We start from the raw sequence: 15,158 nt of genomic DNA on the forward strand, positions 1-15,158 counted from the left end.
TTACTTGCTATCTGAATTAATTGCCTTATATGCTTCTACTTGTGCTTTACTTGCATTGTATATTACCTGTGTTTTCTACTGGGATTGAGGAGGTTTGGAAGGCGGTGGCGATGGGGTCGCATGGAGGATCGGTTGGCGAAGGCTCTGAGACAGCGATGTTTGATTAGAGTAGAAATCCCCTAAGATAGATTACCTGGTTATTTAAGTCAATGTGGGTACATTTATGCTTATCTGTTTTAGAATGCTTTAAGCTTGAATCTTGTGATGGATATGGAGCTTAGGATTGCCTTTGGCGTCCCGGGGTCTTATATCCTACATCACTGGGTACTGTTACCATACTGAGAACCTCCGATTCTCATACCATATTTTTGTTGTATTTTTCAGATGCAGGTCGCAACCCACCTCGATGAGTTGCTTTGGATGGTGACAGAAGCGGAGGACCTTGGATTCTTTTGGAGTCTTTTGTTTATTTTGTTTATTTTGTTTATACATCTCTCACTTTTGTATTTGGTCTTTGCCTAGAGGCTTGTATATGAGAGAACACAACTTATATAAGTTGTTTCCAAACTGTCAGGTTTCTGTAGGATCTGTATATGGCTAGCCGGCTTAAACTCCGCGAGCCGTGGCTAGTTCCTTATGATATTACACTATTATACTATTATCTTGCTTATATCGCATCAGTTCTTGTACCTTCAGATAGTAGCTTCGTTAGTACGTTTTGCGCTTTTGAAATCCTATTTCGAGTTATATCTTTCATCGGGCTTCTAGATTATATATATATATATGAGCTTAGAAATGTTGTAGTCACTTATTAACCTTTGCTTTACGACGCGAGTTAAGGCTTAGGCTAATTAGGGTGTTACAACAGGCACTTACAAAATAAAAAAATCATAGACTTTCTATCTGCTATCGAAATTATCGGAGATAATTTGCAAATACAACTCCAAGACAAACACAAGAGCCATTTATTGGAGATAATTTGCAAATACAACTTCAAAGACAAACACAAGAGCCATCAATGGATAACTAAAACCCCTAATACACTTAATATCTCTAGAATTTTTCATCTGCAACTCTAAACCAGAAACTCTGTCCTCTAGCTTAGTCACTTTCTCCTCCATCAAAATAGCTGCACCCAGCAAGTGATTTTGCTTTGAATTCTGACCTTGGAGACTGTCATCATTTATTTGCTCCTCTTCAAACAGTGAAACATATTCATCCAGCCATAGAAAATATTTGTAATGAGAGTCTGCAGTCTACACAGTAAAAAATAAAAAAAAAAACTAGAATTGTAATGAAGAGATGCTTGCTACAAATCTTAACAAGAATAAGAACATAACTAATTATTTCATACCTTGAAATATGGGCATCCAAAGAATAACCTATTAGGATTCGACTGTGTTGACGACATGAAAAGAATTGCATGAATCCCACAATTGCATTTTGGGACAACAAATCTTTTCTTATTTCTTGCTCCAGCACTGCCAACGGACAGATAGGTCCCTGTCCATTTCACTTAGCCACGTGGACTTCCATCTTCCATGTAAGTTTTCGCTACCACTCAAGCCATCCATGTCATCCACTTGCCTATACACGTCAATAATTTCCGTCAAATTTTCGCTATGAAAGTGACCGGAAGACTGCATTGGCAGACAGAGCATAGGATGAGAGACAAAAATAGATCGTGTTTTTTGTTAAGAATCACGTTGTCATTCAAAAAAATGGCAAGGACGAACCAAGATGATACTTTACTCAAATGTTAATGGCCTTCGGGAGGTAACGACCCTTACGCATACATTCTTATAATAAACGTCATTTTGACGCAAATATTTTGTAACCAACCAACCAAGGCTCTCTATATTTTGTTAAACTAAATAATATAAATAAATAAATAAATAACATTATTTTTATCTATCTAAATGTATTTAAGTGTAGAAATATCTGGTGTACCAATATTGTTTTTGTTTTCCTTATTTCAATTATGCTTGACCACATGTCCCATTAGCATAAAGGTTCTTTTACAAACTAGAAAACCCTTCGCGTCTATTTATTGATACGATGCAGATCAATGTGTCGGTATATTTCAATAGACTGTTGAGAAAGCAAAACCCACATCGAAGATGACATAACAGCCCAAAATTTCTGCTGCTTCCATGAACCTGCTATATAATTCCAGTGATGTCACAAATAATGACAGAAACCACATTTGCAAAATTCTTCCCACCAACCGGTATGGAGAAAACGTTTTCAGCAAATTTGAGTATCCTATAAACACTAGGCATAAATAATTTTTCCCTCTATTTCAAAAGGATATTATGAGCATCTCTATCCTCTAAATAAAACTCTCTAACTTCCTTGATTTCAAAGGTTCAGGTGGCCTGAAAGTCTCCAACCGCAAGTTGGAGCTTGTCCGGATCTCACTTAAAACATCATCACCTTTCTCCATTTTTATGACCTCCAAGGTATTTCCAAGAACATCAGCTGCGAGTCCTGCTTCTAAGAGACTGCCAGGTTCGTCACCGCCATCATGTATTAACTGCCCAATCTCTTTCAAAGAGACTACATGCTCTGTTACAGCTTTGGCAAAAATGCGGCCAAGAAACTCTGGTGCTTTGGGGGCATCGTTAACTGAATCTTCCAAAGTACTGAGAACAGATTCAAACCTAGCCAAGATAAAAAGGATTCATGAGTAAAATTCTCATCACAATAACAAATCTTCTCTTACCATTCATTATCATATAAAACTAACCCTTTGATGAGCTGGGCTTGACTCAAGATACCATCCTGAGACTTCACAAGGTTGACTAGTAGCTGAGCCAGAAGATCTCTCTCTGTGTTCTTTCTCTCGAAAGAGTCTGTGACCCAAATAGACACCATGGAAGGATGGAAGCTTGGAGAGTTCAAATCTTTCACACACAAAACAACTTCCTTCTCATCCCTAGCACTGAATTGAGCAATTTGCTGTCAGATATTTATGTGATAAAATGACTGAAAATAATTCTACAACCGTAAACAAACTTTAGACAAACTGCTCTCTGACATGGTACAGGAAGTTTCACCACCCATAAAAATTATTAAAAGAATAAAATTAAATCTGCACCATAATAATCTTTCCAGAATCTATAGGAATTAGCACCACAAAACAAATAAATAAAAAATAAAGAAATAGACACTCTTCTAGTGGATTAAAATATGGTTTTCAACATTGTTTTTATACATTTATAATGATTGGCCAGAGGAATTTCTGTTCAATTCTTCCCTAAATATCAGATTTAGAGGTTTAATAATTCAACTGATAACTGGAATTCAACCAGAAGTTAACTGAGATACAACAAAACTAGGGCAAAATACACTCAACTTTGTTGAAATTAGATTAAATTCAACCCAACTCCCCTATATTCTAAAACCATACATTGATCTCCCCTAAAGATTTAGGTAACATTATATCTAATACCCTTGTATTGTATAACACTAACCTCTCAGAAGAATCCCAAATACTACCCAATCTACTAAGAGAAAGTGGACAAAAATTACACAGTAAGTCAGTAATAGAAACTTGACGGATTCAGGGTAAAACATATAATATATTCAAATGACACAACATTGTAAAACATATCAGTTGGACAAAGATTTCACAGGTATTATACTAATGTGGACAATTAATTCTCTTCAAAGTATCAAATACCCATAACTGGCTAGAAATGTCGTAAAATATATGGTTGTTAAATCAGTAATAAGACAAATATTATATCAGACACATCACACTGGTAGGGATACCGCAACAAGACATTGTGGATCATGAGACAAAAATTGCATAACATGTTCTAATAACTGTAACATGGTTGTTAAATCAGTAATAAGTAACCCATTCACACAACCATTATATCCCACTGAGCCAGCAAATTTAAAGGAAATAGCATTTCAAAAGCTATGAATCTCAGGTCTAGCATGTATGACCTACCCGCCATATTTCTTTGGTTTAACACATCCAGAAGGAACTTAACCTCCTTTTCTCCCTTTTTTTCCCTTTTCAACAAACCGGCTTCCCCCCATCCATGCCAGCCTATCTCTCTCAACTAGAATAAGTTACTCGCAACTTACAATGTTCAGTTCAAAAACTACCTTATGCACTACCATATGCACAGTTCATGCACAAAATCTTATCCAATATCAACTTACCATCCTGTACATTTATACAGGTATAGATGTAATATTGACAATACTAATTAAATACTCTATCCACAACTCCACATTTATAAATATCAGAAACTACACTTCAATTTCTGCACTAGCTTTATCCAGAAGTCAATATTTTTTTTAAAAAAAGTTCACCATTCTAACACTTTCAGAGAAGTATCATCATACGCCCATATACATGACACCCAAAAGAAATGGCACAAACCATTAATTTGTTTTTAATAATCTTAAGGCAGATAGTTTATATAACTATTATAAATAACATGTTTAAGTGAGAACTGAAAAGATTTCACATAAAGACTCTAGACATGTTCAGCTTACTGACGTTTATACTTCTCCGAAGTATTGAAACTTCTAAAAAAATAATCATGCTATTCGGAAAAATCACAATTCTCCCCGAACTGAAGTGAAAACAAAGTGGAATGAAACAACACAGAAAGCAGTACCTATAATATTCTCTTATTGCTGCCATTGACATGTCTAGCAACCGTTCCTCCGGATAAACCCTTTCTGAAGAAGGAATCTGGGAGACTGCTGTCCCTTGAAGTTGAGAAGGCGAAGTTACAACAGGCATGTCGAAATTCCCATCTGCATTTCTCGGGTCCCTGTTACCGTAATTGATATTTCGCTCTTGGGCACTTGATTGATCAGAAGCTGTTCGCGCAGCAAATCTATCTGGAATATATCTTGATGCTAGGCCCTCCCTAGAACTGTATGGTGAGCCCTCTGCTAAATTAGTATAACCATTAAAACTGGTTGAACTTGAAACTGCAGTTGAACCTCTTAAGGACATTCCTCTAGCAAGACCTCCTTGGGGTCCCAAGGTTATTGAATCATCACCCAATCTTTGACTCATTGGAACTGAGAGAATCCTAGCCTCATGCCTGTCTTCCATTCGAGCATCCTGTGGACCATATCCGCGAATTTGAGAAGGCAGCCCACGTAATCCACCCATCTGAGCAACAGGTGAAGGTAACATAGATGCCCCTCTCAGACCAAAATCTACAGGATTTTTTCTTGCTGGATTATTGCCCAGACCACGACCCAACCTACCTGTTTGGGCCTGCCTCTCTTGGGTAGCATCTCTGTGCACCTCCTCAATCTTCTTTGGACCTTCAACTTTCCTCCTTTGTTGCCATTTGTTCTTTCTTAAATCGATGGCATCTTTCAACATGAACCTCACCCTCGAAGATAAATTCATGTTGTTTGATAATGATTTCATCCTTTCAAAATATACATCTATATGAACCTTGGCTTTGGGATGGTCAATCATCTCCCCAATCGTACTCATGAGCTTGCACAAAGCCTCAATATCTTCTTCATCCGGATCCTGATGCTGACCTAATAACTTCTTGATGCACTCATGCATAATCCTCTCTGTTAACATTTTCTTCTTATACAGTTCTCCTATCAATCTGATATTACCCAGCATGCGTCTTCTTGCCTTTGTCCTTTTCTCTTCCCTTTGTTCATTAGATTGCTTGACCTCACCTTCATCCGCCTTGTTTGCTTCTTCCTGCTCTCTTTCACCCCTCTCAAATTCTTCCTGACACTTGTTCAGTAATAATCTCTTAAAAGTTATCTTCTCATTGTCTTCACTAAAATCAGGCAACTCAGCAGCCAAATGTGAACAGAAATTGGCATACATTTCACAGAAGGTAGGTTCCATCAAAGCCTTCTCAAATATTTGTGAGATGACACCAGTGAGAGTTACTGCATTGTCAATGTTAACTGCTTTTACCTGCTCAAAAAGCTTCTCAAAATTCTGAGGAGTCAATTTATTTAATATAGCTTTCAATTGCCTCTGTTTGGCCTCTTCCACATCTGTCACTTTACCGATTTCATACTTCTTTTCAGCTTTGTGCATCATCTGCAAAGGACTTTGAGGAGGAGAAGGAACCAAAACCCTTTGCTGGAAGCTTGAAGCACGCTGCCACCTTTCACTGTCACAGCTGTTTCTTGGCATTCCTCCCAGATTTCCCATGGATTGCATTGGCCCAGAAAGAATCCCTCCAGCTCCAGCATATGGCAGAGGCGAGCGAGGATTCCTTAATACACCAAAATTGCCTCCTTGAACTGGACGAAATCCTGCATTACCTCCAATACTATCCAAACGCATACCAGAATGAAAAGAATTGGAAACTTTACTCCACTTGTCTTCCTCAGTAATAGCACCTCCACGCCGATCTATCCTAGACATCCCACCAGTCCTATCTATATTCCTTCCAGGAGAAGGATGCGGATCACGTGAACTACTAATGTTGGCACTGATCAAAGCCTCCGCAATATCTGCTGTGATTTCAAATCCTTCAGGAAGATCGGTGCACTGCTCTGCAAACTTCAAAAGGAAATCTCGAGAGTACCTCTTCACAATGACTACACATCCATCAATAACCTGTTCAGTTTGATCTGAAACTTCAAGTTTTGGTGAAGACGTGTCAGCAGCATCCTCCCAATCATCAAGTTCAGCCTTATTCTCCCTACATTGCTCACCTGCTATAGCATCTGGCTGAGCAGCATTAGTAGACAACTGCTCCAAACTTCCAGAAGTAGAAACTCTTGCCACTTCTTCTGAGCTAACAACAGCATCTTTCTTCTCTTCAGGTCCCTTGTATGCATTATAAAGATCAGAGGTTGACCCAGCAGCATCTGCTTTCTGAAGAATCTCTTTTCTTTTCTTTTTCGCCTTAGATGTAGTTTTTACCTTATTTTGATCTAAAATTGATCTATCATTAGTATCTGGTGCTGGAAGAAAAACTACACTGCCAGCATTCTCTATACCATCATCGAAATGTTCTGATGTTGTTTCTGGAATATCAGATGAATTCTGGTCTAATGTCGGAGAACTTACAACAGCTTCACTACTAACTGCAATATCATCTCTACTCAAACAAGCATCTGTAGAAGAACCCAATGCAGTAGGGTTTTTGTTTACACATTCTGGAATACAGCTTGTAGTTTCATCCAGCTCCCGTTTACATCCTTGAATAGATGATATTTCAGTATTTTCACCCATTTCTGAATCTTTATTCTTTGGAAGTTTATCCAGTTGTGAAAATTCATCTAGCTCATCATTCTTTTTCAAACTATCCGCAGCTTGAGCAACAGGTCCTTCAGCTGAAACATGAGTAGAAGGTTCTACAGCACCATTTCTTTTTGCTTCAGCATGAGGCATACTCAAAGGGGGAGTTGGTAATGTATCTTCAGTCGTTGTTGTGATATCTTCACTGATAACAGCTGCAGAATGGTTTGTTTTAGTTACAACAGTTTCAGAATCCCCAGTAGATCTCTCAACAGCTTGGGAAGACACATATGAAACAGTAGGAGACTGTACAACCTGTGAGGGGTAAAAAGTCAATACCAGAAAGAAAACTAATAAATAAAGAGCCATAAGATGTCTCAAGAACAAAATTCTCTAACATACTGGATGCTGTAATTGGCCTTCCTTCTGTACCTTCTTATTATCTTTCAAAGAATTTGACCTACTCAGAGATTCCTTCCCCTTTTCTTCATTATTAGACACAACTAAAACAGCCTCCTCATTCACAGCAGATGAAGGCTTCATGGGAGCAGCTGTAACCTTGGTATATGCAGCAGATTGTTTTGGCAATGAGCTCAAAACTGAAGAATCACCGGATAACTTAGACTGTTCCAACGAAGCCTCAGAGGAGGTTTCAGAACCTTTTTGTGGCAAAGAGGAGCTAGCATTACCAGACACTACTGAAGCTCTGGCAGGGTCACTCTTTTGGGCAGCAGAAATATTGGAATTGGCAACTGATGAGTCTACAACACCAGACCCACTACTAAGTTTAACAGACACAGAAGTTGCTCCTGTTGAAGATTGTGAGATAGCATTATGCACATCCCGGGAAAATTTTGGATTTGATGATTCAACAATGCCAGGGATATGATTGACAACTTTATTAACAGGTAGTGAACTATGAGAAGATGAATTCATGAAACTAACATTTTGGGGACCCTGGCTCACTGCATAATTAAATCTCAGTGGCTGAGAATTTGGTGTTATCTGACTACTACTAGAGGGTTGATAGAAGGGAGCATGGGATGGATAGTAATTAATAGGATGAGAAACTGGCATTGCAGGTTGAGATTGAGAAGACACACTAGAGTAAGATTTAGCACTGGATGACCCACCATCTGAATACGTGTCTGCCCTTTTATCAAGCCTAAGTTCCTCATGGGTCTCAGGATGAGTTATCTTGACAGGAGTAGTTTTACGAGGAGCAAATTTTCCTCCTTGCTGTGGGGAATATTGTGGGCCAATGCTAATGCCCATGCTACCTAACTGATGGGGCAATTGAGGGACCATTTGAGGAGTAAAACTCATGTTTTGGCTCTGATGAATGAGTCCTTGATGCATCTGATGAGGTTGAAGGCCTGGAACAAAGACCTGCTGCTGCACTTGTGGAGCATTTCCAACTGGCAAAGGCATAGGTAAAGGCATCTGATGAGATGCTGTTGGCATACCCTGAGATTGAATCTGCGGATTCGGACCACCAAACTGTACAGATGCCTGGGGCTGATGATACGTCATTGGCATTGAAATTCCACTTAAAGGAACAACAGAAGGCTTTTGCATCTGGCTTCCAGGAGGCAATGCTGACACCTGCATATCTTTCTTCGCCCTAGTCCCAGCATGAGATTGATCAGTAATACCTGTATCCTTCTTCACAGGGTGCTGCTTTGGAACAGGAGGTGCTGGTGTTGGTGCTGGTGCTGGTGCTGGTGCTGGAGCAGGTTTAAAAGAATCATAGCGGGCCTGAAAGTTACACAACTAGATTTCATGAAAGATAATAATACTTGAATTACCATGAGAACAAGTAAAGCCCATTATCTCAACTTCAAATAGACTGAGTATAAAATCACAGATACACTTCTTTTACTGATTTCATTTCCGAAAATAATAATTTCTAGCCAGAGAAGTCAACAATTAGAATTTCTTACTTTATGGATTAGATGCTGTTAGCAAATTTATATTGTTCTACAAATAACAGGGAAATAAAGGGCAGAAAATAATAAGATGCATACCTGATCACGCTTCTGCTCATCTAAATTGGGTGGAGCTGAGCTTGTGCGAGCAGGAATCTGAATATTATTATAATAGAACATCATCAACTCCTCATGAAATTCCAGGCTTTAAATAATACATAAATAAAGTTTAGAGATACATTAAGTGATACAAAGATAAGAGAAACTTACCGCCATTCCATTCATAAAACCTGGACTAATAGATCCAAATTGGACAGGAAATGCCTTGGATGCATCTCCTAGGGCACAAAACAGTATTCAAAAACACTCTCAGAAGTCACATATAACAAAATTCCCTTCATGTTAAAATGTTATATTTATGAGCATTCAGAAATATTGACTTATTCTATATATATGAACCAACATGGATAACAACATACCCTTAGCAGGGGTTGTCAAAGCAGCTGAATCAGAACTCAAGGTGGGAGGTTGAGAAGTAGGAGCTTTTGGAACAGCTCTGGTTGTCCTCTGAGCATTTGAGGATTCTGATGACTTGACAGTGGTATTGGTAACGGGTGCATCAGATCCTCCTATTATTCATCGTGGATGAATAATGTCCATAAAAGACAATCACATTTACCAAACACTCAGTCATGTAACATAACTTTCAGGCCAGGTAACATAAGTACATAACTAGTAAATGTACACTTCATTCAAAATAATATCTACCAAAAAAGTATTTTGCAAAATCTGGGGAAATATTGCTAAAACTTACCATGAAATTGAGGCTGTACATGGCTACCATTTGGTGCAGTCCGGGTTGCATAAGTACTATTAGACTCGGTTAGTGCAGAAGGGTTTACCCTAGATTGCCCACCTTGTGCATTATTAGACTTCTTGTTAAAACTAACACAAGTAACAGCCATAAAAAATTATCAGAACATCATTATTCAAAAGAAAAGCAAGAAATGAAAACTAACACCTCTTACATTTTTTGTATCAAATAAGAATTTTATTATAACACAAAATAAGACAAAATGCTAATGAAAACAACCAAAAAAAAAAAACAGGGGAAAAGAAAAATCAACAAACACAACTTTATACTCGTTTATCACATCTCAAATAAATGTCCCTCAGGAATGATCATTTGCTTTGCACAGAGTAGAAGTCAAATTGCTAACTTTATCCAAAAAATATGCACGACACTCCCACCAAAACCCCACAAAACAATGGCACATACTACAGCCTGCAACTAATGATCCGTATTCTGGAAATTGATTCAAGGTTCTAAGGCACTCCCAAATATACTTGTACCAAACTAAGCTTTGTATTGAAAATTCAGCCATAGAACAGTGCAAAAGTGGATGTTACTAAAGAATAAAAATGACGAAAATAAATCATTCCAAATACCCACTATCATCATAAACCAAATCCCCCACCCAAAAAAAAAGGAACACATTTGCAAACCCTAACTCACCTGCGGTTAGAGGATAGTGACGGAGAAGGTGCGGCACCGCCGCCCCTACCGTATGCACCACCGGAGGAGCCTCGCTGCTGATTGAAGCCGGCAGATCGCCCGGATTTTCGGTACACAGCGTCACTCTTGTCGGATTTTGATTGATTGAAGGACATATATCCCAACCCTTAATTCCTCCAAAAAATTAGCGTTTTCCAAAAAAAAAAGAAAAGAAAAGAAAATAGAGAAAAAGAAAGGGGGGATTTTCCTTCCTCAATTTTCCCTGCAACCAAGCAAGCAGATCGACATCATCATCATCGCACACAATCCCACATGAAACAAAACCTAGTTAATCAACATCAACCCATATGCCCAATTCCCAATAAACACAATGCGGTGGAAGAGAAAAAGGAATTAGTTGGAATAGGAGAGTGAGAGAACCTGAAGAGTGTGTTAGGTGTGTGAAAAAACTAGGGTTTTTTATTTTTATGAGTCAGGTGGTTATTGAGATTAGAAATGTGGACTCGGGGAGTCCATACACGACACACAATTACACTGTGCAAAGAGAGAGGTGTATTTGACTCAAACAAGAGTGGACCCCACACATGTAGGTAGAGATGTGTATTGTACGGAAGAGAAAACTCTCTAGTCTTTACTACCACTTCTGCCCGGGAATCCCACAAACTATATTCTATACTTCCGCTTCAGTATACTACTTAGTAATTACAAATTTGAAATTAACATTTTAATTTGAAGAGATAAAATTTTATTCTTTATTTTTAGATAATAAAAATAAAAGAGATTGAAATTTTTAGAATTTGAAACTAAAATTTAATTATATTTTTTAAAAAATATCATATTTAATTAAGATAAGGTAAATATTTTTTTTAAATTTATCTTTCAATCTTCATATTTATCTTATCTTAATTAAATATGATATTTAGATAGGGTAAAGTACTAAATTGGTTTTCTACGTTTGGGCGTAATCCTATTTTGGTCCTTAAATTTTAAAATGTTTTATTTAAATTTAAAAAAGTTTCATTTAGTTTTAATGTAGTCCCACCTTAAGGTCAAAGTTAAATAATTAACGAAATGTCCTACATGACAGTAGTACAAGAACAAGATCAATAATCTAGAGAATAAATACAAGCTCCAAAAGTACAAAATCAACCGTGTATTTATCAATACATTTTTTAATTATTTTTCTTATAATTTAAATGAAATATTTTCTATAAAACTAAAGAAAATGATAAATAAATGTATTGATACATCCAATATTGATTTTGTACCTCTGAAACTTTTACTTATTCTCCATATTGTCGACTTTGTTCTTGTATTGTTGTCCTAGAGGACATTTCGTTAATTATTTAATTTTGACCTCACAGTCAGACTATATTGAAGCTAAATAAAAATTTTTTGAATTCAAATAAGACACTTTAAATCTTAAGGACCAAAATAGGATTATGCCCAAACGTAGAGGACCAATTTAGTACTTTACCCTATTTAGATATAACTCAATCCAATATATTTTATATTAAATATAATATAAAGACTTAATTTAGTCTCAATTTTTTAAATAGCATTTGAAAAGAGACTGAAATTGAAAGATAAAAACTGAGAGATTAAGACTGAAATAAATCTTAATATTGTGTTTGGTATAAAGTGTACAAGATTAAATTATTATGTCTCACTATTCTATTTAGTTTGTAATAAAAGTAGAGACTAAAATATGTGAAATTACTAAAATATCCCTAATTATAATTAAACGTAAAATAAAATCCTAACCCCTCTTATTTCAATTTTCAGCCAGGAACCTCCTTTTTCCTCCACTCGGTGCTCGAGAAGAAAGCAGGAACTCTTCTATCGATCCCGCTATCGGTAGCACCGCCAATACTAACATAAAAGACGATTCAATTGAGCAAAAATTTGGACGTGATTCGATGGTTTTGGAGACTGAATTGACCTGGGTTGATGGAGCATAACGGAGAACAATTGGGTGCAGTAGTTGCAAAGATTTTTGAAGAGGAAAAAAAGCTAATTCGTGAAGAATTAGAAGTAATTTGAACCTTAAAAGATTAGTAATTGAGAAGAAAAGGGTCTTTAGATGCGTGAGATTTATGAGGTTATTGTTGTTGTTTGTTGGCCATGACAGAGACTTAGTGAGTTGACTAAGACAGTGGAATCAAAATTGAGAAAAAAAAAGAAAGAAGAAGAGTTCAGAGCAAAACGAAACAAGATGCTATTTTAGAATTGGATTTGGATCCTTTAAAGTTTGAATTTTACTTTAGAGAGTAAAGTGTGATCTTTTACCCTTAAATAGTTTCTCTTTCATATTTATTTTTTGTCACACCTATGAAATCAATAGTAAAAGATTACACTTTACTCTTTAAAGTGAAAATCAAACTTTAAAAGATCCAAATCCTTTAGAATTAATTAATTAGGATGAAGGTATTTTGGGCAAGAATTGTTATTTATATTTTAGTCTCCTAAATCTCCACTTTTTTGAGATACTAAAAAGACTCAAATTTTATGTCGCAAAACTGAAATTTTAGTTCCAATCTCAAACTAACAAACACGATATCGAGTCCTAATTTTTTAATTTCGGTCTCAGTACTTCAAAATAAACACTATCTTAATTTCTATCTCTCAGTCTCAGTCTCCTTTTCAAACACAACTTAAGTGTTATAAAATGATCATTAATGTGGATGTCATATTATGGAGTACGAAGCATTATTATACATAATGAAATATGGAATATCATCAATTAACGGGGTATGAATTTCTATAATATGTTTCTACTAATTATTAAGTAAGTTAAATAAATAATATTCTAGTATTATTTTCTTTAAAACACCAAGTTTATAATTTTATATTATTCTAGCTCTTGTGTTAAATCTTGTATATCATTTTTGTAAAATAGAAATCTATTCTCATAAATTATCAAGTGCTATATTGTGAGAATATCATTAAAATACAATTCTTCTATATTCTCATATCTAAATCTCTAGCCCTATGTATCTACTTTCATCATATTTTTGCAAGATATTATCAGCACAAAGGCTCTTAAGATAAGAAAGTTTAATCATATCAAATCTTTTTTTATTTGGAATTTGTACCACTTTATATTTCTATAAAAAAATTATTTATTATAAATTATAGATGTTAAAATTTACCTTTACTCAATGAATCTCAGTAATACTATTAAGGCAAACAATAATACAACATTAAAGGATCATATTATCGCAATGATGTTTTTTTATCGTCATCTTGACAACAGATTAAAAAATCAATATTTTACTATAAAATATTTAGCAAAATTATGAAAGAGCCTGGAAAAAATGTATTATCACAAAAAATTGGTGATTTTTTCAAATGTCCAATATAAATGATTACATTTGTAGTTATTGGATTTTAAATCCATCGCTGAATATAATTTCACAATGCTTAAAATAACCTCACAATTAAAATTGTGTGAAAAATATATTATTAATAAAGATATGTTATAGAAAATATATTTGACATTTCATGTCTTGAATATACTCCTACAATAACAATATCGAGACAAGAGATTTATAAAATACTATAAATTAATTGCATGCCTTCTTGTGGTATAACAAAATAACGAATTGCTTATGAAAAATCATGAAATTTATCCTTTGTGGTTCTGCTCCATTCTCCTAAATGAATATGACACATTGTAATCTTAAAAATGATAAAAGTTACTATTTTGGTAACAAATATATATGATAAAGATAAGAAGAAAATATTCTTCAATAATAAAATATCATTCAAAAAGTAAGATAACAAAAAAAAGAAAAATGAGCACATTAAAAATATAGAAAGTAGATGTCATCATTATGATGGTAAAGGTCATTGATCGCGTACTTGTCATACGCCAAAGCATTTAGTTGAACTTTACCAATCATTTTTAAAAATGAATGAGAAAAAATAAAAATTAATTTTATCTCAAAAGATGTTTCTATCATAACTTATTATGATATGTCTAATTTCTTTAAAGACACGGAAGTAAATATTGGTCATCTAATCATTAATGTAAATATTGAATAATTTATTTCCTTGTTATATATTTGATTTTCGATATATTTATATACGTTTTTACTTATTTCTATTTGAATATATTTACTTTTAAATTTATCTTTTTATGTAAGTTTTAAAACATTCATAAATAAATTTGTGTTATTATAATATGTGTATAATAAATAAAATAACTATATATGTAAGAATATGATTTAACTCATTATATATATATATATATATGCATTAACAAAATGATTGAGATACGAATTTCAAAAGAAAATTAACTTTAAAGATAAATTCTATGTTAAATTATATTTTTTCACATGTTTACTTTTTCATTTGAAAATAATGATAAAGATACAAGAAGATTCTTATAGATAGTACAAGCATGTACATTACTTATAAACTCTGCTGAAATCGGTAAATAATTAGTCAACGAATCAAATTTTAAATAGGAAAATTAGAAATGCAAAATTAA

General features: G+C 35.0%; 1 protein-coding gene across 2 annotated transcripts; it reads right to left on the reverse strand.

The window, feature by feature from the left end:
• Positions 1-2,121: 2,121 nt before the first annotated feature.
• On the reverse strand, positions 2,122-11,194 carry LOC107495044 (eukaryotic translation initiation factor 4G). Of its 2 annotated transcripts, XM_052263341.1 has the most exons (10): positions 11,084-11,194; positions 10,664-10,925; positions 9,962-10,092; positions 9,627-9,776; positions 9,418-9,485; positions 9,247-9,303; positions 7,622-8,977; positions 4,644-7,534; positions 2,750-2,944; positions 2,122-2,663 (listed from the first exon to the last, which is right to left on the reverse strand). In XM_052263341.1, the coding sequence occupies exons 2-10, from the start codon at positions 10,816-10,818 to the stop codon at positions 2,333-2,335; spliced, it is 5,334 nt and encodes a 1,777-aa protein (XP_052119301.1). In that variant the 5' UTR covers positions 10,819-10,925; positions 11,084-11,194; the 3' UTR covers positions 2,122-2,332. The 2 variants fall into 2 exon arrangements, with proteins under 2 accessions (XP_052119301.1, XP_052119302.1); XM_052263342.1 differs by having other exon boundaries at positions 7,652-8,977; positions 10,664-11,187.
• Between the last annotated feature and the right edge of the window lie 3,964 nt (positions 11,195-15,158).

The sequence above is a fragment of the Arachis duranensis genome, chromosome 6 (genome assembly GCF_000817695.3).
Source record: "Arachis duranensis cultivar V14167 chromosome 6, aradu.V14167.gnm2.J7QH, whole genome shotgun sequence".
NCBI lineage: Eukaryota > Viridiplantae > Streptophyta > Magnoliopsida > Fabales > Fabaceae > Arachis > Arachis duranensis.